This window comes from Hyla sarda, chromosome 1 (genome assembly GCF_029499605.1).
Source record: "Hyla sarda isolate aHylSar1 chromosome 1, aHylSar1.hap1, whole genome shotgun sequence".
In the NCBI taxonomy this organism is placed as follows: domain Eukaryota; kingdom Metazoa; phylum Chordata; class Amphibia; order Anura; family Hylidae; genus Hyla; species Hyla sarda.
Window position 1 is genome coordinate 283,970,575 of NC_079189.1, and position 27,445 is coordinate 283,998,019.

The following is a 27,445-nucleotide window of genomic DNA, read 5'->3' on the forward strand; positions in this document are numbered from 1 at the left end:
TTGATCATTTCGTTTTCCAGGATATTAACACAAAGATTTTTAGAGCAGACAGAAGATTAATTTGTATGGAGACAGAATAGCAGTTTCTAAATGAAATGGGATAGAATTAACCCTTGATTGCTAATACTTTTGTTATTCTCTTGTATAGATATGTAGTGGACTATGAAAAGTACCTCAGCAAATTACATTCATGGTTTATGTTGTCTTATGCCTCTTTTGCTTTTCTGCATTAACTACAGTTTGGAGCACTTACTCCCTTGGAACCAAGGTTGGGAAAAAAATTAATTGAGCCTCTGACCAACCTTATACACAGGTATGATATGTCAGTGCTGCTTATTTGATGTACATTCAATAGGTGGACTTTATAACAATAGAGTGACTTACATTTCTAACTATTGTAGCAATAGTTTGCACATAATTACAGTTTAGTGATCACTATATCCAAGTATATATATATTTTTTTCATGGTGACAATATTTATATAATGCCTATATATTCTGCAGCTCTTTCTTTGTGCTGCTGTGCTCATGATTCTTTTCACATCTCCTCCAGCTTCTTGCACCTTACGTGTTATCTCACTTATTTCTTTTTTTTTTGGGGGATATTTTCTTCTGAACAGTACATCTGCAATGTCACTCCTCTACGAATGTGTGAATACTGTAATAGCTGGTAAGTCCAATAATTGGAATCTTTGGTACTCTTAACAATATAATGAATATATTTTAAATGGTGGAAACATAACTTTAGCTAAAAATGACAATTCAACAGCGTATGTGAGACCTTATGTGCTGCGACTGCCATCTGTCTCTACCCTTGGATACTCTTTCCTTCAATTCTTGCAGCAGCCATCTAGCTAACAGAGTCAGCTACATTAGGTAATCTAGGGCAGCTTAGCAGGCTTAAAACTACTTTAGATAGAAAAACATCTTCATACTGTTAATAAATGCTTGTGCTGAATTATTCCTATCACACATATTGGAACCAGCAGAATATAAACTTGTCAGACCACATGCTTCTGGCATCTATAGAAAGCGTGATCTTTGAAGTACCAGAAAAGGCAAGGCATGATTCATTCAGTGTCAAAGTGGTTCAATGTGCTGTTAACCACATTATTTGAAGTCTTTAAATAACAGAAGATACTAAAAATTATTATAAATATCAACATCCAAAACAAATGTATGTAGTAGTACAATAAATTAAATCTTTGTTTTACAGTTTTGATTTCGCTGTCATCAGGAATGCCCAACCACAGCGCTAGCATTCAGGTAGGTTACTCATTTCTGTTTTTTCATGTATATATAACCTGCCTTAAAGCGTTCCCCCACTTAGAGGACCTCAACCAATATTAGCAACCAGGACCCACCACCAATGCCGGACATCACTGATCGGGCAGATGTCCGGCATTACCCTTAAGACACCGCAATCAAAGTTGACCGCGACCTCTAAATGTGGCAATACCCGTTCTCGGCTAGCTCAGCAGGCTGATCGATACCACCGAGGGAAAATTGTGATGCCCCTGATCAGCTGAGGACGGCTGGCAGGGGTCTCTTACCTTCCTCCATGCTGTCCAATCCGCGCTCCAAAGCTGCAGCCAGCCATGGCAGGCTGTAGCACTGGAGCGCCGATAACACTAACCATTGCTGTTCTGTGGAGCAGAATTGATCAGTGTATGGAATATACACTGGAAAAAAAAAAAAAAATCCAACTTTTAATCCTACTGTTGATCCAGAGGAAGGGAAAAAAAAAACATAAGCTTGATTTCCCATAGTAGGGGGAAAAACACCTAAAAAATTGAGTGTTTGTAGGTCCGGTCGGGAAACCGTATACGGGGCAAAATGGAGCCGACCGGAGGCAGCGTTTAACTCCGGTCGCTCATTGAAATACATTAGATAGGGGACCGCATACGGCAGCATGCGGTTGCCCCACCCCCAACTCTCCGCCCCCTCTCCCCAGCCGTATACGGTTCAAAACGTAGGGAAAACGTGGTGTGCATGTAGCCTTACCCAGATTAAAATGAGGTATAACTTGCCTGGATCCATGGTTTGGTAGCTACAATAGATCTATTAACTGGCATTGCTAATATGTTGGTCACCAGTTTTGCACAATGAAGACAGAGAAGCTTGGTATGCTGGGTCCTGCCTCCATTGTGCAAATCCAGCGATTAACATATGAGCAATGCCGACTAACAAATAACTGGTCCAAGTGCTTTAATGTTACATTGAGCACTTATTGTGAAATTGGTGTAGAGAAGCAACTGAACTGTAGTAGAAAATGTAGGTATAGATTTGATCTTTCTGAGCATTAAGGGGTGCATTTATCATCTCTTCACCTGGCGTATTTGTCAATTTGTACAATAACTTTAACATTTTTGTCACTTTGCAGATACTGGTGCAAAATGGGTGTGGCATCATGGATGTGCCAAATTTATTACAATTTTGGTCTGACTGCAGGTGAAACTTAGTAGCCTGAGATGCGCAGCGGGCTTGTGTGCTGGCAGGGGATTTTTTCAGACTAGCTTGTGAGAAACCGCTTCAAGGCAACTACGGTACTTACTGCTCCACCCCCTCGTGACATAATGCCCCTCCCCCTCAAGCAAGCCTATGGGAGGGGGGCGTGATGCTGTCACACCCCCTTCCATAGACTTGCATTGAGGGGGCGTGACATCATGAGGGGGCGGAGACATGACCTCACGATACTCCAGCTCTTGTGTCGTGAGTCATTGGACACGGAGCGCTCTTCGCTCTGAGGCCGATGACAAGTGGGTGCAGCAGGGAGATACGTGTTCTTTGTACTAGTATTGAGCCTGTATTTGCCACTTGTAGTACAACCTTTTTATAAATGTATTTCTTTTTCGCAGTTGTGTGTTCAAAAGCTGCGGATTCTTATTGAAGATTCAGACCAGAATTGTAAGTAAAATATCGTAAGGCAAACTGTCATCCTATTTCCTCTCGATTTGGCCCCCCCATTGACAGTGTACTTCTTTTGGCAGTGAAGTATCTAGGATTGCTTGCTATGTCCAAAATCTTGAAAACTCACCCAAAATCTGTACAGTCCCACAAAGACCTTATCCTCCAGTGTCTGGATGACAAGGATGAGTCAATTAGATTACGAGCCCTGGATCTTCTTTATGGAATGGTAAGAAGCAAGAGCTCGCAATATCTTTAGTGACTGGTTGATAAGTTTCCACTAAGAAAAAAAGTTAACTTTCACTGTTTCTGTACAGGTGTCTAAGAAGAACTTGATGGAGATTGTTAAGAAACTAATGATTCATGTTGACAAAGCGGAAGGAACTGCCTACAGGGATGAATTATTGACCAAAATTATTGATATATGTAGCCAGTCTAACTACCAGTACATTACCAACTTTGAGTGGTTAGTACAAGCACATGGTTTCATTTTGTTGGTGTGCTCACTTTACATCTTGGGATCTAAATGTACAAAAACATCATTTTAGCTACCTGGAGCATCTCATAGATAATGGTGGTAGACCATAATATATTAGTAGATTGTAGTAGATGTATTTGTTGCCAGTTCCAGGGCTGACTTGGAGCATATCCTGAGCTTCCTGATGCCACTGTTTGCTAGCAGCGGGACCCAGCGGAGAAGCAGCTGCAGTGATGCCAGACAGCTCCGCCCATGCTCCAAGTCGGCCCCGTAACCAAAGCAATGGAGGAACATAGTAGGAGAACCGGATCACGGAACGAGACCGTGTAAGTATGATCATCAACAGTGTTCCCTGCACTACCTGTACCAAAAGGTGCAATTGACACTGATGACAGATTTCCTTCAATGTGTAATTTATTTTTAAGTATATTTTCAGAATGATTATAAGCTGGTGACCTCATTTGATTGAGTAGCTAGAGAAGGCAGAGAAGGATAAACCTTTCAACATCTGTGGTAACAGAAACCACTGGAAAAGTCTGGTGTCCAGAAGATCGGGTTTCTGTTTTTTATTTTATTTATTTTTTTAGTGTTAGTGATTAAACATAGTTATACTGGGATTGTTACATTTGACTTATTATTCCAAAATGTCAAATATGTACTTATGTTTTAACTACAGATGCAGTGGACCCTCAAGTTACAATAATAATTGGTTCCAAATTGACCATTGTACCCATAACTCTATTAAAACCTGTTAATTGGTTTTGAAGCCCCAAAATGTCACCAAAAATAGGAAGAAGTGAGGATTAAAGAAGCATAAGTAGATATCTGATACTGATAATGCAAGTCCTTACGTATGAAAGTAAGAAAGAGCTGCTGGAATCTGTAAATCAGTCTATGTAGAGGACAGGAGCTGTACAGTACAAACGTGTCCAAAGGAGCAGCTAACCCGGTCACAGATAAAGAGTAGTACAGAACATATAGTACCTCCCTGTACTGTAGGGAAGCTTTTTTTTATAATTTTTTTTTTCTTTAATAGTTTATTATATTCTTATTTTTATAATTGGTATTTGGATCCTAGAAACTTTTTTTTAAATGTTTCTGAAACCGCAATGACAAAATAACGCTTATTTATATATCTTGCGCTCTTGGGGATTCCCCTGTAAAGTTTTGCTGATTGCTCTGGCTTTTATTTTTGAGATGGCCTTGTCTTGCTAGTGACAGCCCGCTGAAGCAGTGTCCCGCCTCAGTTAGTGGCTGTCATTGTTAAACAAGTCTGTCTTGGATGTAGTAACTTTAAGCAAGGAAGCAATACTTCACGAGGATCCTCAGGAGGTGAGGTAGGCAAGTATGTGTTTTTTGTTGTTTTTTATTACATGGCAATAGTTTTTTATTGGTTGTAATCGGAGACCCTAAAAGATTGCCAGAATGAATAGAGACAAGCGCTCAGCTATGAGATTCTCTCCCTTTTCCTCTCCTTCCTGCAGCACAAGAAAACACAAAAAACGGAAGCGGACCATCCAATTCACTATCTCTTATACTGGTATAGAAAGAATGACTCTGCACTTACTTTACTGAGGGGAGTAATTGATCTACTACTCCCCCCAGGCCGGCACACTTGTTTCAATCACGCAGCGTCCTCCCACGTTTCCTTCCTTTCTCCTCTTTCTCTTTGTTCTCTGGCATTCTATTAGGTTTTTGTTGGTCAGGCTTCAATCACACTCCACATATCCTTTTTCGAATGAAAATACTTTTTATTGCACTATTACAAAAGTTACAAATTCGACATGTTGCGGGGTATTCCCCTTCCTCAGGGATTATAAATCACTCCAAACATGCACACTCTACATACCATTATGCTGCTCCAAACCGGAAGTGACATACGTCATTCCCCTGGACAATTTGAAATCCTATTCTTTCTAATGTTTAATTAAAACCACTTGGAACAAAAGCTTTCAACTTAAAAATATAAAAACTTTTTCTCCTGCATGATGTTTGTTGAAACAGTGGGAGTTAATTCTATTCCTGAGTGCCTGTGACGTCTTACCGACATACTGGATGCTGCAGGGGCACTCCAGAACATAATTTACATAGCTACTCCCACAGTCCTTCCTGGTTTTTATCTCTAATCTTTTACCAGTTGATGCACTCATAATATGGTTCATCCCGGACTGTATTTATTTACAGGTGCCACATTTATTTTTATTACACTTGTAAGCTCCCTTAAATGTACACTTTTTTTTTTTTTTGTGGTTTGTTTTTTTCCTCGTTTATCCAAACAAGGTTAAGAAGGTGCTATGTGCTGTGGAACTTTTTATTTTTATTTTTCTTCTCTTCAGTATATTAACTTTGGTCCTCATTTTTCTCCCCCAATATCTCTCTCAAGAAAGGATCACTTTCTGGAATAGACCTATATTTTTTCACTATTGCCTCCATTTCTTTTTTATTTCTAGAATATCTTGTAATGAACGCAGCCCCAAAGGACTCATTATTCTTTCTTCTACTTTCCGCAATGTCTGTCTTTTTATATGATCTTCCTTGTTTATTCCATCTGCCTTTCTTCTTGCTCCTTTTATAACGGCTATAGGATAATCTCTTTCAATAAATCTTTTTTATTTTCTATTACTTTTGCCAGTTTTATATATTCTTTGATTTCTGAACAATTTCTTCTAATTCTAGTTAATTGTCCAAATGGAATATTCACTTTCCAACTTTTTTTTTATGCTCACTTCCATATGTAGATATCCATCCATCCACATGCATCTATGGGTTTAAAAAAGGTTTTTGTGTGTAAACATCCGTTTTTAACATATAGCTCTAAATCTAAAAACAAAATGTAAGCTTTACTGATTGTTTCCGTAAATTGTAACCCCCATGCTTTCTGATTCACCTCTTTAAAAAAAAAAAAAAAAATCATTAAATAAATCCAGACTACCTTTCCATATTAAAATTAGGTCATCTATAAAATTGTATACATGACTTGTAAACACTTCTATAAAAACCTTTTTGAACATCCCGATATAGAGGTTTGTGAAAACAGGTGCGCATTTTGCTCCCATCGTGGTACCGTGATGTTGAAGATAAAATTGGCCATTTACAATTAAATAATTAGGATTTAATACGACCTGTAAACATTCTATTGAAAACTCCTTTTGGCTATCCGGCATTAAAATATCTTTTTTTTTTTTTAAAGGAAATCTGTCATCAGCATCACCTGCACTAACTTGTCATACAAGCTTGTAGTGCTGATGTTACTTATAGCGTCCCGAACCGTAACTCTGTTCCGCCGTAATTAATCTTTTTCATTATGTGGAAATTAGTTGCTTGGGGCATGGGCGGAGATACAAACCCTCATCCGTCACACTGATGTCATCTCTGCCGGGTTGGCTGTGCCCGGCTCCTCTATTTTCATAATCCCCCTCCCTGCTCGCTTGGCTTGTACTACGCATGCGCCACTTCCTGGGTACACCCTGAAGCGGTGTTAGGCTGAGATTGGCTCCTGGCAAAGATGAAGTCACAGTGCTCGGAGGAGGATTTGTAGCTCCGCCCATGCCCCAAACAACTAATTTGCATATACTGGAAAACATGAATTACGGCAGAACGAAGTGACGGTTCAGGACGCCGTAAGTATCATTTTGATCAGTATCACCTGCACTACAAGCCTGTATGACAGGTTAGTGTGGGTGATACTGATGACAGATTTCCTTTAAGAAATCTGCCACTGCTCTAACTCCTCTATCTTGCGGGATGTTCGACTACAAAGAAACAATAACCATAGTAATCAGCCATAGGTCCTCTTTCTATTTCAAAGTTTCTCAGGGTTAAAAGTTGGCCTGAATCACGTAAATAAGATAGCAGGGATACAACATAATTCTGAAGTATGCGGTCTACATACTCTACCCTACTTGTAAGGGAACTCCCCACCCCCCCCCCCACCCCCAGGCGCCACTATTGGTCTCACCGGGGGCTGTATCGGATTTTTTAAAAGTTTTCCAAAAGAAAAAAATAGGATTTTTATTTTTTTCATTAGAAAATAACGTTTTAACCAAATCCATATCTGCTGACAGCCAAAACGTTAAACCCTTCTTCAACACTTGTAATTCTTCTTATGTAACTGTATAGCTAGACAAATTAAATACTCCTATATAGATACTCACAGAAGAATTATTGTGTACCCCTGTAGCATCACGGCTAGCAAGTAAATCCCGATTTTACCCCATTCAGAGTAGAGGTAATTTTATTGAAGCCTTTTATGAGATTGTTTTAAATGATTTTCAAAAATCTTACGTGAATGATTCGAGAAAGCAACATAGTATTAACAAAAAAACGGATAATCTGACCATGAGAGAAAAAAGGACTATAAAGTCTCTGAAAGAAAATTAGGATATTTTTATATAAAGGGGGTGGAGTTGTGCTATTGTCAAGAGATTATCTGGAGGAAGTTCAATGAATAGTAAGTGATGAAAAGTACTATAGAAAACTAAGAGGACCCTACAGAAGTTTTTAAAAAACAATTAGAAGAATTACTTCAAAAGGGTTATGAAAAGGGGATTTAAAATAAATCAGAAAAATAATATCTTAAAGTAGAAAATCCAGCTACCCCTTATTTTTATTTTCTGCCTAAACATTAGAAAGAATATGATTTCAAATTTTCAGTGGGAATGACGTATGTCCCTTCCCGTTTGGTGGAGCATAATGGTATATAGAGTGTGCATGTTTGGAGTGATTTTATTATCCCTGAGGAAGGGGAGACAGATCTGTAGATGGACTGTGAAAACTCTTGCATCTCAGAGATGACAAGGAGAGAGGTGCCCAGCTTAGTGCTTCTCTCTGTTCTTTCTAGACATCAGTGGGGGGTCTCAACACCCAGACCCTGACCATTGTTACTAACTCTGTGCTGTCACAATTTTTATTTTGGTTAGAGTTCATTATTAACTCCTAGAGGACATGTCACTGTGCCCTGGTAAAATAATATTAATAATAATAACGATCACTACAAAAAAAAAATTTCATGCACCGAACATTTTATTGTAGAATGAAGTGCCATTACAAAGTACAATTGGTAGTTCAAAAAATATGGGTCTGTGGATGGAAATATGAAGGAGTTATGGCTTTAAAAGGGGTGCTGCAGCCAACAGGCCACAGGATAGGGGATAAGTAGCTGATCGCGGGGGTCTGACCGCTTAGACCCCCTGCGTTCTGTGGAACGGGACCCGGCTCTGAGTGAAGGGACTGCACATGCTCAATTGTTTTTTATGAGAACTCTGAAGAGACCCAAGCCCAGCACATGGGCATCATCGGCGCTCCCATAGAAACAAATGTAGCGGGTGGCGTCTAGCGGTAGTCGACACACGCTCCTCAGTGAGCGAGACAGGGTCCCAATCCGGAGATCGCAGTTTCTAGGGGATGGGGGGGAATAGGATAGGGGATAAATTATTTTTGGCTGCAATACCCCTTTAAAGAACTAGAAGGAAAGAACGAACGCAAAAATAAAAATTGGCTGTGTCCTCAGGGCCAAAGTGGGCTATGTCCTTAAGGGGTTATTAACACATAGTAAACTATTTATGTACATGGAATGATTGAGCCATAATATTCCTCATATCTAACATCATTATTTTTTTTCCTTTAGGTATATTAGTATTCTAGTAGAACTTACTCGTCTTGAAGGGACACGCCATGGCCACCTCATAGCTGCTCAAATGCTTGATGTTGCTATTCGAGTGAAAGCTATTCGAATGTTTGCGGTGTCACAAATGGCCACATTACTTGACAATGCTCACTTATTGGCCAGCAACACACAGCGCAATGGAATCTGTGAAGTCCTTTATGCGGCTGCCTGGATTTGTGGCGAGTTTTCAGAGTAAGAATTTTGTCTTTGACGGAAAAACTGTTAGATGATAATAGTATTGTTAGTGACGTTAGTATCAGACCTTTTTCTTAGTACTTAAAGGGGTGGTCCAGTGAAATATAACTTATCCTCTATGCACAGGATAGAGCATGTCTGATGACATGGTGTCTAACCGCTGGGACCCCAATCTCCTGTACTTAATCCAGACTCTCTTAGAGGAGTGCATGCTGCAGACGGCACACACTCCATTCTTTTCTATGGTAGCACTGGATATGCCCGAATTCAGCACTCGAGTCTCTTTGGCACTTCCATAGAGAATGAATGGGGCTTGTTCTGTCTGCAGCACAAGCTCCTCTCTGAGAGCCGGAGACCAGTTAAGGAGATTTCGGGAGGTCCCTGTCCTGTTGATAGGGGAGAAGTTGTATTTCACTGGACCATCCCTTAAAAGCATTGTTGTCAGCTATTACAGCCTCCACTTGTCTTGGGTATCTTGTCACAAAATTTGCACACCTTGATTTGGGGATTTTTTTCCCCCTTCCATTCTTCTCCTCAGATCCTCTAAAATTCTGTCAGGTTGGGTGGGAACAATTGGCGGACAGCCATTTTCACTTCTCTCCAGAAATGTGTGATTCAGTTTTAAGTCAGAGCTCTGTCCAGGCCACTCAAGGACATGCAAAGAGTTGTCCTTACTGTGTTCTCTTGGCGGTCTGCTTGACAGGTCATTGGGGGATATTTATCATTGCCTTCCTTACATTTTTTTTTTACTGTAAATTGGTGCAAAGATTTTGTGTAGTCTAGAAATTGCGCAAAATTCTTGCGCAAAAACGAAGACACTTTTTGCAAAACGAACTTTGAAATGCAGCGAATCATTTTTGAATCACGGTGTGTCTTGCTTTAGAAAACTGACATCCTACAGCAAGTTTTGAGGGGATTTTTCATTTGCGTAAAATTTTATTTAACCCGTTAACGACCATGGACGTCTATACTCGTCCATGTGCCGTTAACTGGGTATGACTATGCCGTTAACTGGGTCATAGTGGCCAGCCCCCAGACGATTCCTCTTGCTGGGGGCTGGCGTTAATAGCTGGCATGCAGCGATCGCTGTGGCCAGCTATTAACCCTTTAGATCGCTGCTGTCAAAGTTGGCAGTGGCGTCTAAAGGTGCCAGGTTTTATCAATCGAGCACAGAGCACACAGATGAATGGGGTTCTATGGAACCACATTGATCTGTATGAGGAATCAAATGATTCTTCCTAAAAGTCCCCTAAGCAAAACAAAAAATAATGTAATTACGCATTAACCCCTTCCTTATTAAATGTTTAAATATCACCGCTCTTTTCCCAGATTCCATATAAAAAATATATAAACATAATAAAAATAAACACGTGGTATCGCCGCGTGCGTAAATGTCTGAACTATAAAAGTATATTGTGAATTAAACTGCACGGTCAATGGCATGCGCGCAACAAAATTCCAAAGTCCAAAAATTTTTTGGTCCCTTTTTATACCATAAAAAAAATTAATAAAAAGCAATCAAAAAGTCCGATAAAAATGTTTTCCTGCTCTTTTATTATTTTGATTAGAGAACTCAGCGAAAACCACTGTGGAATCTCAGAATAGTCTTGTTGAAAAAAAAAATGTATTCTTTTGAATGAAAGTCATCAGATAGTAGGATTGATGGGTCATGACGGCCAATCTTGTGTATGCATAATGGTTTAGTTTGAATCCAAATGTATTCCGTAAGGCTTTACTTACTGCATATGTTTTTCTTTAAGGCACCTCCCAGAACCACAACAAACATTGGAGGCTATGCTGAGGCCGAAAGTCACTACTCTGCCAGGGCATATTCAGGCGGTTTATGTCCAGAATGTGGTTAAATTATATTCTTGTATGCTGCAGCGCAAAGAACAGGAGGGAGATCAAGAAGCCGCACAGGAGATTACACAGCTTATGATTGACAGACTACCCCAGTTTGTACAAAACGCAGACTTGGAAGTTCAGGAGAGGGTAGGTTAGGTTTGGCTTTGATAAATGTAGGATTTTGAAGTTACTTGTTCACTATTTAAATTTTTTGTTTTAGTGTTAAATGGCTAAAAAGAGCACTATTATAAGGGTTACTCCAGTGTGACAAAAAATGTGTATATATTGTGGCACCCCTGGTCCCCCACAGCTCCATTCTGCTCCTTCCAGTTTCCCACCGCTCATATCTTCGGCCTGCTTTCGAGACGAGAGCTAGGAGCTGGTTCTGCCCGCGCACCCAATTACTGATCATGTTTGGCTACTGCTGCAGCTAGTGATTTGGTTTGTCTGTTTAGGTTTGCCGAAGGTGGTCAGGAATCTGAAAGCAAGAGAAGTTGCACGATTTTCATAACTCCCATTGTCTATAATGGGAGTGGCACAGTGTAGCCCCACAAACTAAACTATATCTGTAACTCCCACGCAAACAGTGGGACTACACTGTTTGCACAGCTATAATTAACCCCTTAAGGACTGAGCCCTTTTTCAGCTTAAGGACCCAGCTCTTTTTTTGCAATTCTGACCACTATCACTTTATGCATTAATAACTTTGGGATGCATTTAATGATTATTCTGAGAGTGTTTTTTCGTGACATATTCTAATTTAACACAGTGGTAAATTTTCGTCGTTACTTGCATCCTTTCTTGGTGAAAAATCCCCAAATTTCATGAAAATTTAGAAAATTTAGCATTTTTCTAACTTTGAAACTCTCTGCTTGTAAGGAAAATGGATATTCCCCAAAAAATTAGCTATTGATTAACACATACAATATGTCTACTTTATATTTGCATCATAAAGTTTACATGTTTTTACTTTTGGAAGACATCAGAGGGCTTCAAAGTTCAGCAGCAATTTTCCAGTTTTTCACAAAATTTTCAAAATCAGAATTTTTCAGGGACCAGTTCAGTTTTGAAGTGGATTCGAGGGGTTTTCATAATAGAAATACCCCATAAATGACCCAGTTATAAAAACTGGAGAAAAAGCCCCCCCAAAATTTGTAACCCAATTTATCTCGAGTAAGGAAATACCTCATAGGTGGATGTCAAGTCGGATGTGTAAATGACTTTTTTTTTATTTTATTTTTTTCACTAAAATGCTGGTTTTCCCCCAAATTCATTTTTTTTCAAGGGGTTATAGGAGAAAATGCCCCCCAAAATTTGTAACCCCATCTCTTCTGAGTATGGAAATACCCCATGTGTGGCGGTCAAGTGCTCTGCTGGCGAACTACAATGCTCAAGAGGAGGAGTCGAATTTGGATTTTGGAAAGCAAATTTTGCTGAAATGGTTTTTGGGGGGCATGTCTCATTTAGGAAGCCCCTATGGTGCCAGAACAGCAAAAAAAACAGAACACATGGCATACTATTATGGAAACTATACCCCTCAAGGAACGTAACAAGGGGTACAGTGAGCCTTAACACCCCACAGGTGTTTGTCAAATTTCCGCTAAAGTTGGACAGGAAATTACATTTTTTTTATTTTTTTTTTCTCTAAAATGCTGGAGTTTTCACTAATTTGTCATTTCACAATGGGAAATTGGAGAAAAAGCCTCCCAAAATGTGTAAGCCCATTTCTTCTGACTATGGAAATACCCCATGTATGGATCTAAAGAGCTCTGCAGGCAAACTACAATTCTCAGAAGAGAAGGAGCGCCATTGAGTTTGGTGAGAGAATTTGGTTGGAATAGAAGTTGGGGGCCATGTGCGTTTATGAAGCCCCCCGTGGTGCCAGAACATGCCACATGTGACCCTATTTTGAAAACTACACCCCTTACAGACTTTAATAAGGGGTGCAGTGAACAGTTACACCCCACTGGCGTTTGACAGATCTTTGGAACAGTGGGCTTTGCAAATGAAAAATTTTATTTTTCATTTTCACGGACCACTGTTCCAAAAATCTGTCAGACACCTGTGGGGTGTAAATGCTCACTGTACCCCTAATTACATTACGTGAGAGGTTGTAGTTTCCAAAATGGGGTAACATGTGGGGGTGAGGGGGGGGGGTCCATTGTTCTGGCACTATGGGGACTTTGAAAAAACACATGGCCTTCAATTTCGGACACATTCTCTCTCCAAAATCCCAATGGCGCTCCTTCTCTTCTGAGCATTGTAGTTCGCCAGTATGGGGTATGTTCTTACTCAGAAGAAATGGGGTTACATATTTTGGGGGGCTTTTTTTCCTATTCTCCCTTGTGAAAATGACAAATGTAGGGTAACACCAGCATTTTAGTGAAATTATTATAATTTTTTTTTTTTTATTTTCACATCCAACTTTAATGAAAGTTTGTCAGTCACCTTGTTACATTCCGTGAGGGGTGTAGTTTCCAAAATGTGGCCACATCTGGGTATTTATTGTTTTGCGTTTGTCAGAACCACTGTAAAATCAGCCACCCCATGGCAAATCACCAATTTAGACCTCAAATGTACATAGTGTGATCTCACTCCTGAGCCTTGTTGTTCACCCGCAGATCACTTTACGCCCACATATGGGGTATTTCCGTATTCAGGAGAAATTGCGTTACAAATTTTGGGGGTCTTTTTTTCCCTTTTACCGCTTGTGAAAATTAAAAGTATGGGGCAACACCAGCATGTTAGTGTAAAGATATTTTTTTTTTTTTTACACTAACGTGCTGGTGTAGACCCCAACTTTACCTTTTCATAAGGGGTAATGGGAGAAATTGTTACAAATTTTGGGGGGCTTTTTCTCCTGAGTACAGAGATACCCCTAAACTGTGATATGTGGCCCTAAACTGTTTCCTTGAAATATGACAGGGCTCCAAAGCGAGAGAGCGTTTTGAGGCCTTAATTGGGGATTTGAATCCGCCACAAAAATAACACACTGTAGTGTTTCCCAAACAGGGTGTCTCCAGCAGTTGCAAAACTCCTAGCATGCCTGGACAGTCAGTGGCTGTCCAGCAATACTGGGAGTTGTTGTTCTTCAACAGCTGGAGGCTCTGTTTTGGAAACAGTGCCGTACAAGATGTTGTTTTTTATTTTTTTTATTGGGGGGGGGGGGGTACTTTGTAGGGGTATGTGCATATGTAGTGTTTTACTTTTTATTTTGTGTAGGTTTGTAGTGTAGTGTTTTTTTAGGATAGATTCACACGGTTGGGTTTACAGTGAGTTTGAGTCGGGAGTTTGAGCTGCGGCTGAAAATTTGCCATATCTCAAACTTGCAGCGGAAAACTTGCTGTAAACCTGCCCGTGTGAATGTACCCTGTACATTGTGCTGTAAACCTAAAGCTGTTGCAAAACTACAACTCCCAGCATGCACTGACAAGACCATACATGCTGGGAGTTGTAGTTATGCAACAGCTGGAGGCACATTGGTTGCGAAACACTGAGCATTTGTTACTTAACTCAGTGTTTCGCAACCGGTGTGCCTCCAGCTGTTGCAATACTAAAACTCCCAGCATGTACAGTCTCTCAGTGCATGCTGGGAGTTATTTTTGCAACAGCGGGAGGCACACTGGTTGCAAAACACTGAGTTGGCTAACAAACTCAGTTTCACAACCAATGTGTCTCTGGCTGTTGCAAAACTGCAACAATCGGCATGCATTGACAGTCGAAGGGCATGCATAGAGTTGTAGTTTTGCACACTTTTTCATAGAAAAAATGTGCCTCCAGCTGTTGCATAACTACAACCCCCAGCTTGCACAGAATACCAAAGGGCTTGCTGGGAGTTGTAGTTGGAATTCCAGCTGTTGCAAAACTACAACTCCCAGCATGCCCTTTGGCTTTGCATGCTGCGAGTTGTTGCTAAGCAACAGTAGGAGGTGAACAAAACTCGCCTCTTGCTGTATCCTGCCGCCGCTGTATCCTGCCGCCGGGACCAAACCTGCTGCTCCTGTCGCCGCCACCGATCCTGAGGGGACCCCTGCCAGACCAGGGCAAGATAGGAGACCCCCGCTGGCGCCGGCCCGATCGCTGCCCAGCAGGTCCTTGATTGGTTGGTCGTTCTGACCGATCAATCGTGTGATAGTGAGGCGGCACCCGTGCCACCTCACTCCTGCTGGGTAAGGGTGAATGGGGCTCTCTGACAGCTCCATTCACCCTTTTTTTTCTGGTCACCCTAGACCCTATTGACCCGGAAGTACTTCTTAGCAGCGCCGTACATTTACGGCGCTCGTCCTTACAGGCTTAGTTAGTTGGAGTTTAAATTTCCACTTCCACTGCTTCCAGCTTCCTGGCCACCTTTGGCAATGTACGTTTCAAAAGTTTTTATTGGTATTTTCAGTCAGTGTTAAACAGCATTACCATTTAAACATCAAATTGATGGTACATTAGATCAACACATTGGGGGAGATGTATCATTATTTGTGTATGGTAGAAGCATTTTACCCCTTTTCCCGAATTCTAAATTATGTGCAGAAGAGCTAAATTTATCAATCAAGCACAATGAGCTTCATAAATTGCGGGTAAATATAGTAATCTCCTCAATCCACTCTTTGGAAAATAGAATCAATGATTTAGAGCATCTTGCTACGTTAAGTCCAAGATGGTTTATATTTGCGCAAAAGAAACGGCTCTTGTGGCAACATTTTTGGTGTAAAGAAAAAGTATGCAGTTAATAAATCCATGCGTACTATAGATGTCACTCCAAGGTACCCTGATTCAGCCACATCTGGAGGACATGCTCTACCAAAACGTGCGCAAAAAAATGCGCAAAAAAAAGGGCTTGCGCAAAATTTTGCGCAAAAAATACACACAAAACAGGGGTAAAATCTTTGATACATGTCCCCCATTGTGTGTAAATATCATCACAAAACTCAGCAATGTACACATACAAACAAAAAGGAACATAATAACTTGTAACAATAACCATCTATTCCCTCTTGCGGTGAAGTCGACATGCTCAACGGCATGGCACGTAAGCTTGCTTGTAGAGGAAATAGTAAACCATAAGATCATACCCTTATCGGGGAGAACATAAATAAATAAAAGAAAGGTGGAATTTGTAACCCTTATACTTCTAAGCAAGGTGGTGTGAAATAATAGTAAGAAAACGGTGGTATGTCTGAGCGTTAAACACCTCATGGGTGTTGATATATGCATGGATCACAAAAACTGTATGTACACAAGTATACTGTCTATATTTTCCTATACAGAAGAGTAGTACGCCCCTACGAAGGCTATATTTAGACTCTCTAACTTATCCGGAATGGTTTGTTTTTGAACTACACTCTGTCCCCTGGATATTACTGTCCTTAACCTATGTGCTATACAAATCACCAATCAAGTGTAAAAGACCTTTGGCAATGTAAAGCAGATCGAGTACCTCTTTAAGCCAAGGACAAGATATTGTCCAATCTTATATAACTTGGGGTTATACATTTAATAAGATATAACTTTCAAACACCCCTTTTAAAGGGATTTATTTATCTCTGATTCACACTATGGGGTAAGACTAGTAGACTTGTTTTATTTAAAGGGGTATTCCGGTGAAAACCTTTTTTTCTTTTAAATCAACTGGTGGCAGAAAGTGAAACATATTTGTAAATTACTTCTATTAAAAAATATTAATCCTTCCAGTACTTATTAGCTGCTGAATTCTACAGAGGAAATTCCTTTCTTTTTGGAACACTGATGACATCACGAGCACAGTGCTCTCTGCTGACATCTCTGTCTTTTAGCAACCACGCATAGCAGATGTATGCTAAGGGCAGCATGGTGGCTCAGTGGTTAGCACTGCTGCCTTGCAGTGCTGGGGATGTGGGTTCAAATCCCACTAAGGACAACAATAAATAAAGTGTTATTATTATTATAATAACGTCAGCAGTGAGAACTGTGCTCGTGATGTCATCAGAGAGCATTCCAAAAAGAAAAGAATTTCCTCTGTAGTATTCAGCAGCTAATTAGTACAGGAAGGATTAAGATTTAAAAAAAAAAAGTAATTTACAAATATGTTTAACTTTCTGCCACCAGTTGATTTAAAAGAAAAAAGTTTTCACCGGAGTACCCCTTTAACCCCTTAAGGACGCAGGACGTACTCAAACGGCCCCTTTTCCGAGTCCTTAAGGACTCAGGACGTTTGAGTACGTCCTGTCAAATCCCTGCCCCCCGCCGCTAGCTGGAGGGGAGCCAGTGCCCGATGCCTGCTGAAATCGCTCAGCAGGCATCGGGGCATATCGCCCAGGGGGGTCATTATGCCCCCACATGTCGGCGATGGCCGCAGATCGCTGGACAATTCAGTCCAGCGATCTGCGTCAGATTCCGGGTCAATCGGGTCTCCAGTGACCCGGAAATACAGGCTGTTCTCCGACGGCCCCGAACAGCCAGAGCCTGCAGGGGTGAGGTGGCACTGGTGCCACCTCATGATCGCCCTGATTCGTCGGCCAACCAATCAGGGCGCCTGCTGCGGGTGTCACTCCCGCAACCCGCTCCGCCCCTCTTCCGGAGGACATGAGCGGGTGCGGGACGTGCACCCCGGGTGCTGGGGACCCCGATCCCCGGCGTGAATTTTGGAATTGGGGCCCCAGGAGCAGCAGTGGCGGCGACGACGAGGGACTGATGTGATGCGGCGTGGATCGTTGGAGGTGAGTGACAGCCTTCTGCTGTTGCTTAGCAACAGCTCCCAGCATGCAAAAAGGGCATGCTGGGAGCTGTAGTTATGCTACAGCAGGAGGCAGACCACCACAACTCCCAGCATGCCCTTATGGGTATGCTGGGACTTATAGTTTTGCAACAGCTGGAGGCACATTTTTTCTATGGAAAAGTGTACCTTCAGCTGTTGTGTAACTACAACTCCCAGCTTGCACCAACAGCTAAAGTGCATGCTGGGAGTTGTAGTAGTGCATCTGCTGGTTGCATAACTACAACTCCCAGCATGCCCGTTGGCTGTCGGTGACTGCTGGAAGTTGTAGTTTTGCAACAGCTGAAGGCACACGGAGTTATGTAGCAAACCAGTGTGTCTCCAGCTGTTGCATAACTACATTCCCCAGCATCCCCAGCCAAAGTAGTATGCCTCCAGCTGTTGCATAACTACAAGACCCAGCATGCCCTTCCGCTGTCCGTACATGCTGGGGGTTGTAGCTTTTGCAACAGCTGAAGGCACACTGGTTGCAAAACACTGAGTTTGTTACCAAACTCGGTGTTTCACAACCAGTGTGCCTCCAGCTGTGGCAAAACTACAACTCCCAGCATGCACTGATAGACCGTACATGCTGGGAGTTGTAGTTTTGCAACAGCTGGATGTTTCTTCCCCCCCCCCCCCCTCCCCAATGTGAATGTACAGGGTACACTCGCATGGGCGGAGGATTACAGTAAGTATCCGGCTGCAAGTTTGAGCTGCGGCAAATTTTCTGCCGCAGCTCAAACTGCCAGCGAGAAACTACTGTGAACCCCGCCTGTGCGACTGTACCCTAAAAACACTACACTAACAAAAAATAAAATAAGTAAAAAACACTACATATACACATACCCCTACACAGCTCCCCTCCCCAATAAAAATGAAAAACGTCTGGTACGCCACTGTTTCCAAAACGGAGCCACCAGCTGTTGCAAAACAACTACTCCCAGTATTGCCAAATAGCCACTGACATGCTGGGAGTTTTACAACAGTTGGAGGCACCCTGTTTGGGAATCACTGGCGTAGAATACCCCTATGTCCACCCCTATGCAAGTCCCTAATTTAGGCCTCAAACGCGCACGGCGCTCTCACTTTGGAGCCCTGTCGTATTTCAAGGCAACAGTTTAGGGCCACATATGGAGTATCGCCGTACTCGGGAGAAATTGTGTTACAAATTTTGGGGGGTATTTTCTGCTTTTACCCTTTTTAAAAATGTAAAATTTTTGGGAAAAGAGGCATTTTGGGTAAAAAAAAATAATTTTTTTTTTACATATGCAAAAGTCGTGAAACACCTGTGGGGTATTAAGGTTCACTTAACCCCTTGTTACGTTCCCCAAAGGGTCTAGTTTCCAAAATGGTATGCCATGTGGGTTTTTTTTTTTTGCTATCCTGGCACCATAGGGGCTTCCTAAATGCAACATGCCCCCAGAGCAAAATTTCCTTCAAAAAAGCCAAATGTGACTCCTTCTCTTCTGAGACCTGTAGTGCGCCAGCAGAGCACTTTTCACATATGGGGTGTTTTCTGAATCGGGAGAAATTGGGCTTCAAACTTTGGGGGGTATTTTCTGCTATTACCCTTTTTAAAAATGTAAAACTTTTGGGAAACCAAGCATTTTAGGGAAATTTTTTATTTTTTTTATTTTTTTTGACATATGCAAAAGTCGTGAATCACCTGTGGGGTATTAAGGTTTACTTTACCCCTTATGTTCCCCAATGGGGATTAGTTTCCAAAATGGTATGCCATGTGTTTTTTTTTTTTTGCTGTACTGGCACCATAGGGGCTTCCTAAATGTGACATACCTACCAAAAACCATTTGTCGCTCCTTCCCTTCTGAGCCCTCTACTGTGCCCGCCGAACAATTAACATAGACATATGAGGTATGTCCTTACTCGAGAGAAATTGGGTTTCAAATACAAGTAAAAATTTTCTCCTTTTTACCCCTTGCAAAAATTGGGTCTACAAAAACATGCGAGTGTAAAAAATGAAGATTGTGAATTTTCTCCTTCACTTTGCTGCTATTCCTGTGAAACACCTAAAGGGTTAAAATGCTGACTGAATGTAATTTTGAATACTTTGGGGGGTGTAGTTTTTATAATGGGGTCATTTATGGGGTATTTCTAATATGAAGGCCCTTCAAATCCACTTCAAACCTGAACTGGTCCCTGAAAAAAAGCGAGTTTGAAAATTTTGTGAAAAATTGGAAAATTGCTGCTGAGCTTTGAAGCCCTCTGGTGTCTTCCAAAAGTAAAAACTCGTCAATTTTATGATGCAAACATAAAGTAGACATATTGTATGTGTGAATAAAAAAAAAATGATTTGGAATATCCATTTTCTTTACAAGCAGAGAGCTTCAAAGTTAGAAAAATGCAAAATGTTCAAATTTTTCATCAAATTTTGGGATTTTTCACCAAGAAAGGATGCAAGTTACCAAAAAATTTTACCACTAACATAAAGTAGAATATGTCACGAAAAAACATTCTCGGAATCAGAATGATAAGTAAAAGCATTCTAGAGTTATTAATGTTTAAAGTGACAGTGGTCAGAATTGCAAAAAATGTCCTTAAGGTGAAAAAGGGCTCAGTCCTTAAGGGGTTAAACTCATGTGTCAGTCAGCAGTCAGCATGTAGAGGGAGTTGCCAATTTATGCAATCTAAGAGTCCTTGGCAGTGGTGTATTTTTCTGAATTGATTCTCCTAACCTGCATGTTATTAGTGTTTATTTTTCACCTTCTATCTGGATCCTGTATTGAAAGGTCTTAAAATTTTTCAACGATGATCAGTTTTCTCGGTCGCCTCATTGGGTGACACAGGAGACCATGGGTATATGCTCTACCACTTTGAGGCTGACACTAAAGTTTAAAAGGTTGTCTCCTCCCTGGCATGAAATACCACGCCCACAAAGAGCTAATCAGTTTTAGCCTAGTGTCAGTGGGAGGCAGACACAGGTCCGGAGCACTCCAGACCTGGTCATTCCTTTTTTTTTTTCTTTTTTTTTCTAATTAAATTGTTTTTTTTTTTTTCTTCCAAATATACAGGCTCCTAAAGGCCCTCGAGACCTTGGACTATGTTTCTTAAAGGGGTTATCAAGGAAAAAACTTTTTTCTTTTTTTTTTTTCATATATAAACTGGTTCCAGAAAGTTAAACAGTGTAAATTACTTCTATTAAAAAATCTTAATCCTTTCAGTACTTATGAGCTTCTGAAGCTAAGGTTGTTCCTTTCTGTCTAAGTGCTCTCTGATGACACGTGTCTCGGGAAACGCCCAGTTTAGAAGAGGTTTGCTATGAGGATTTGCTTCTAAACTGGGCGGTTCCCGAGACACGTGTAATCAGAGAGCACTTAGACAGAAAAGAACAACCGTAACTTCAGAAGCTCATAAGTACCGTATTTATCGGCGTATAACACGCATTTTTTAGGCTAAAATTTTTTAAGCCGCTGCAGTTCAATTATTTAAAGCGGGCGCTTTAAATCAATGAACTGCAGCGGCTTTTGCAGGTGCAGAGACCTGCCGGCTTCTCTGCACCTGCCTGTCCTAGGATCTAGAGCCCTGCTGCCGCCGCTTCTCTCCCCCTTGCTATCGGTGCCACAGCCCCTTCTCTCCTCCTGGCTATCGTTGCTATGCGATGCGAGACGCAATGACGAGTGACGTCACTCGTCATTGTGCCGCGCCAGTTTTTTACTGGATAACCCCTTTAAGTCTCCTTCTGCTGCTCCCATCCATCTCCTAAGGTTTTCAGCACTCGTGCTCATCTGGAATAAAGTTTCCACAGGTCCAAGAGTATGAATCATATGAGCATACACCTAGATCTATCTTAAAGAGAAATAAATTCCAGAGGAAACGTACACCTCACCACAAGGTTACATTCAGCTCATCAGAAATGGAATCAGATGGCGAATCAGATAACCCCACCACCTCTAATTCCACTCCTGGTCAAGCAACATATTACAAAAAGTCAAAAAACGCCAAACGCAAGGCAAAAAACCCAGGAGGGGGGGGAGAAAACACACCAAACATGGACACTCCCCGCTTAAGGAGTCAAGCTCAGAAACAAGTGGGGTAATGAATATGTCCAGTAGAACTTTAACTGATGATCAAGTGTCTCTACTTTCTAGGGGGCTGAATTTTTCTCCCACAAATGAATTAAATATTTTTTCTACTTTATGTGAGATAAATAAATTTATTCGCAATATCACGGTTAAAAAGCATTTTTTGGATAGCGTATCGGATGATGCAACCCAGGTTGCATCAGTAGATACTGACAATTTGACATATAATGTATTCCATCAACTTTCTTTTTCAGATCAAATTGTACTCAAAGAGTTGCAGGAATTGGAATGTAACAATCCTTATGATTGTGGTGTTACTACTAACAAATGGCATGTGAACAAAAATCCTGGCTTTTATCCTTTATCCTCTCGTACAGAGGGCATGAATAAATTCCAGAATGAGGTGGAAAAGGATCTGGTTGCCCTAGGCAACAGCATTCCAACAAGACAACCCAAATCAGACAACCTGACCAAAAAAGAACGTTATGCTTTGAAAGAGCTAGCATCGTATGATGATATTGTGATCAGGATGTCTGACAAGGGGGGTCTTGTTACGGTAATGGACAAAGAAATGTACATCTCACAAATCAATGAGTTATTAACTGATACTAACACTTATAGAAAATTGGATCATGATCCCACCTCTAAATTTCAACAGGAACTTAGTAAATTACTAGAGGAGGGCATAGCACTGGGAGTCCTTTCAGAGAGAGATAGGGACTATTTGTACATTGAACAACCCATTATCCCGGTACTGTACACTCTCCCCAAAACCCAAAAGGGCATTATTCCTCCGCCCATGAGACCTATCGTGTCCGGCAATGGATCTTTGCTGGAGCGATTGTCCACATGGGTGGATCGGCTATTACAGCCATTAGTACAGCGAGTTCCTGGGTACTTAAAAGACACCAGAGATGTGTTAAAGTCGTTTGAAAACATGGAGTGGGATCCAGGATTCGCATGGCTTTCCTGTGATGTGGTGTCATTATACACCAGTATACCTTGGACCGTTGCCATGCGAGCCCTGAATCACCATCTCGTTACCCATAGCAACTACTCTCCGGATTTGTGTGAATACATTAAAATGGTTGTCTGGTTTCTTATGTCCCGCAATCATTTTACTTTTGATAAGTCCTTTTTTGTCCAAGTCAGTGGCGTTTCTATGGGGGCCAGACACTCACCCTCACTGGCTAATTTAACCATGTCGTTTTGGGAATCACAATTTATTTATACAAATGACAATCCCTTCAGGAACAGCATACAGTGGTACGGCCGATTCATTGATGACCTCCTCCTTATTTGGAGGGGGGACATCGCGACCGTGCCACTGTTTGTGGATTACTTAAACAATAATATGTATAATTTAAAATTTACCCATTACGTGGACCCCACTAACATAACTTTTTTGGATTTAGTGTTGAGAGGGTCCCAGAACCAAATTATTGAGACCTCCACGTATAGAAAGCCCATATCGGGCAACACGGTCCTGAGAGCAGACAGCAATCACCCCACACATACAGTTCAAGCAATTCCAGTCGGGGAACTAACTAGACTTAAAAGAAATTGTACAAATATAAATGTATTTAACACACAAGCCAGTGAATTAAAACAAAGATTAAAATCTAGGGGATATTCCAATCATACTCTTAAAAAAGCTGAACTTAAAGTAGCCAAAAAAGAAAGAGCTAATTTATTAAATCCAAATATTGCCAATAAATCATCTACCAGTACCGAAAAACCAGTTTTGGCTATTACCTATTCACCTTACTTTAATCAGATTAAAAGCATAGTACAGCGACACTTACATTATCTGAAACAGGATTATACGCTGGCTGGAATCTTAGAAGAGGGTTGTAGAATAGTGTCCAAACGGGCCCCCACAATTGGGGATAAACTATCCCCTAGTGTGGTCGCTTCACAGAATAGGAAAAATAGCAGTTGGCTAGAAAGAAAAGGGTTTTTTAAGTGCGGACACAAAGTGTGCCGTACCTGTCAGTATGTCAAACAGACGACTCATTTCGAGAGCTCGGATGGTACCAAAAGGTACTCCATCAACAATTACATTAACTGTAATTACAGTAATGTAATTTATATGATAGAGTGCACAGAGTGCAATTTAAAGTATGTGGGATACACTACAAGAAAATTAAAAATAAGGGCACTGGAACATCTGAATGACAGTACTATGACAGCAGTGAGACAGAGATCTGCTGCATCTGCACACTTTCACTTTGAACATGCCGGTAAATTAAACACCTTTCGTATTTTTGCCATTGAACATGTTAAAATGGGCACGAGAGGGGGTTGCATTAGGAAAAAATTGGCAGATCGTGAAGCATATTGGCAGTTCACATTGGGGACTCGTTCTCCGACGGGTTTAAATGTCCGTCAAGAACTGCTATTTCACTACTAATTAAGCATATATACCTATTTTTTGAACCCCCTTCCGTGACATTTAACTCCTATGTTTTTACGAACAATCAAGCTACATTATTGCATGTATGTTTCATTTTCTGGTTTTATTACACATTTTTTAACTTTGTTTGTTCTTACAAATGTGAACTATGTCACACGTCTCCAGAGAGAGGTGGGGTTACGGGATTTCTTTCCCTTCCCTCCCACAATCAAAAGGTATTTAAACCTCACCTGGCAGTACCTGTGACATCACTGACAAAGAGCGCATGCGCTCGAAACGCGTCTGATGAGTTCAGGCTGATTTTACCTGTGTGCTGTGTTCCTAATAAAGCTGCTTGGAAATAGTGCTGGATCATCTGCCTTTCTTTTTTCGCTGCTGGTGTTGGCTGGACACCGATCCGGGCACATTAAAGGGGATTGGAGAGCTGGTATTTCCATGTGGACTCTGCAAGAGTATGAAGACCCTCTTTCTGTTCCCCCAGCATTGGCTCTCTAAATGGATGTCTTCTCCGACTGGATGCTCCGGTGTCCCGCCTGTCTAAATCCACCATCCTCCCTCTGGTGGATGCGGCCTGCGGTCACACAGGCGAATTGAAACCCCCTCAAAGTCCCCATATGAAAGGACAGGTTCTGCCCTGCCGGTTTTCACCTAGTCTTTGGTTGCCAAAGTGTCGTTGTCCTGCTTCATCACGGTATCTTTTTAGGTGTTATGAAGCGAGCTCAGGAGCTCAGCTCGCATCATACCCACACGGTCCCGGCTGTTATCAGCAGCCAGGACCGTGGATAATTCCAGACATCGCCGTTCCGGCAGATATCCGGTATGCACTCTTTAGACGCTGCAATCAAAGTTGATCGTCGCGTCTAAAAGTAAAAGTATCCCGGCAGCTCAGTCGGGCTGATTGGGACATCGCAATAAAATCGCAATGTTCCGATCAGCTGGGACACAGCAGGAGGGTACCTTACCTCCCTCCTGCGCGATTGCTGCAAGCCTGAATGGGAGCTATAACACTGCAAAAAAAAGTGAAAAAAAAAAGTTAACAATGGTCATTTAACCCCTTCCCTAATAAGTTTGAATCATCCCCATTTTTCCATAAAAAAAAAAACTGTAAATAAAAAAAACGAGGTATCACCGTGTGCATAAATGTCCGAACTATAAAAATATATCGTTAATTAAACTGCACGGTCAATGGCGTATGCAAAAAAAAGTATTTTTGGTCTCTTTTTATAACAAAAAAAATGAATAAAAGGCTATCAAAAAGTCCTATCAAAACAAAAATGGTACCGATAAAAACTTCAGAACACAGCACAAAAAATTAACGCTCATACCACCCCATAAGCGGAAAAATAAAAAAGTTATAGGGGTCAGAAGATGACCATTTTTAATGTATAAATTTTCCTGCATGTAGTTATGATTTTTTTCCGAAGTAATAAACAGTCAAACCTATATAAGTAGGGTATCATTTTAATCGTATGGACCTACGATTTTAATGAAAAATGTACTGTGTAGAAACAGAAGCCCCCAAAATTTACAAAATGGCGTTTTTTTTCTTCCATTTTGTCGCACAATGATTTTATTTTTATTTATTTTTTTCATTTCGCTGTAGATTTTTGGGTAAAATGACGTCATTACAAAATAGAATTGGTGGTGCAAAACATAAGCCATCATATGGATTTTTAGGTGCAAAATTGAAAGGGTTATGATTTTAAAAAGGTAAGTAGGAAAAAACAGAAAAATGCTTGGTACTTAAGGGTTAATAAACCAATTTTCTAAAACCTGTTAGAGCATTCCACGGTCCAAGAAAGGTTTTCATTTAAAGGCGTTATATATGATAAATATCGTCCCCTAGGGGTGGTGAGGATAACTATTTTAGCATATAGAACGCGTTGTCAAGTGATTTATATGCTAAAATCTGCTGATTGGGTCCCTTTAAATGAAAGACTTCTTACTTGGACCGCAGAATGCAGGAATGGTAAAGATATTAAGTAATAAAGTCATACCAGTATCCGTTGATCACCATTGCTCCAGCCGTGGCCCCGCCCTGTCAGCTTGATTGAAGGCTAGCGTCATTACTCTGCTCCTTTAGCAGAAGGAGCAGAGCGGTGGCATAAGCTGTCAATCAAGACGAGGGGACGGGAACACGGCTGGAGCGACGGGTGCTGGGAAGTAGCTGACCAGGGTACAACTTGCGGGATGGCCCGGGGGGGGTACTTTATAACTTAATAACTTCCCTATCCCTGGGGGCAAAAACGTCCCCCAGGGATGGGGAGGATAACGATTTAAGCCTATATAATGTGTTGTCAAGCATTATATATGCTAAAATCTGCTGATTGCATAAAGTCTCATCTACTAGAAAGAACAGAGAAGTTACTGCATAGGGCATCTATAGAAGACCCAGCACATCCGTATGTTAGACAACCATTATTTTCATAGGCACCATGTAGAACTGAATGATTTTATCTGAATACCATGCTTGTAAAGATTGGATGTCTGTTAGTCTGCATTGCTTAAACAATTGGTTTCATACTTTTCCATTTTTGTTGTGTTGCAGGCTTCCTGTATATTGCAGCTTGTCAAATATATTCAGAAACTACAGGCAAAGGAGGTTCCTGTAGCTGAGGAAGTTATGGCTTTATTTGCTGGGGAACTTAATCCTGTGGCTCCAAAAGCTCAGAAGAAAGTCCCTATTCCAGAAGGGTATGTGATCAAATATGTGCTAAATATATATTTTTTCTTTTTACTATAGCAGTTAGATTAAAGACTATAGGTACCTTTGCAAAGTTTATTTTCATGTAGTAATTATATATATATATATATATATATATATAGCTAACAAATTACACAGCACTTTCTGATTTTGATGGTACAAATAACAAAAGTTAAAGGAATAAGGGCCCTGCTCTCTAGAGCTTAGTCTGTCATTAACGCCCAGCATTTATTTTCAGTTTAGACTTGGATGCCTGGATCAATGAGCCTCCTTCAGATAGTGAATCGGAAGATGAAAAGCCTAAAGCAATCTTTCATGATGATAAACAGACGCATGGGAAGTCATCTCGTCCAGAGATTGATGAAGAAGAGTTGGCAAGGGTTAGTATATAGAAAAGATGTATGTGTAAAGAGCTGTATATTAATATACATTCTGATGAGCAGATGACATCCCTTAATATAGATGTTTT

At 41.0% G+C, this 27,445-nt stretch overlaps 1 protein-coding gene across 1 annotated transcript in view; it reads left to right on the top strand.

Moving 5' to 3' along the window:
- Positions 1-27,445, top strand: part of AP3D1 (adaptor related protein complex 3 subunit delta 1) — a 112,395-nt gene that overhangs the window by 33,323 nt on the left and 51,627 nt on the right. Inside the window, exons 8-17 of the mRNA XM_056574261.1 lie at positions 240-313; positions 620-669; positions 1,216-1,265; positions 2,858-2,906; positions 2,990-3,135; positions 3,224-3,372; positions 9,011-9,241; positions 11,005-11,236; positions 26,821-26,966; positions 27,215-27,356. Coding sequence (XP_056430236.1) covers positions 240-313; positions 620-669; positions 1,216-1,265; positions 2,858-2,906; positions 2,990-3,135; positions 3,224-3,372; positions 9,011-9,241; positions 11,005-11,236; positions 26,821-26,966; positions 27,215-27,356 — 1,269 coding nt within the window. The remainder of the gene's footprint in view (positions 1-239; positions 314-619; positions 670-1,215; positions 1,266-2,857; positions 2,907-2,989; positions 3,136-3,223; positions 3,373-9,010; positions 9,242-11,004; positions 11,237-26,820; positions 26,967-27,214; positions 27,357-27,445) is intronic.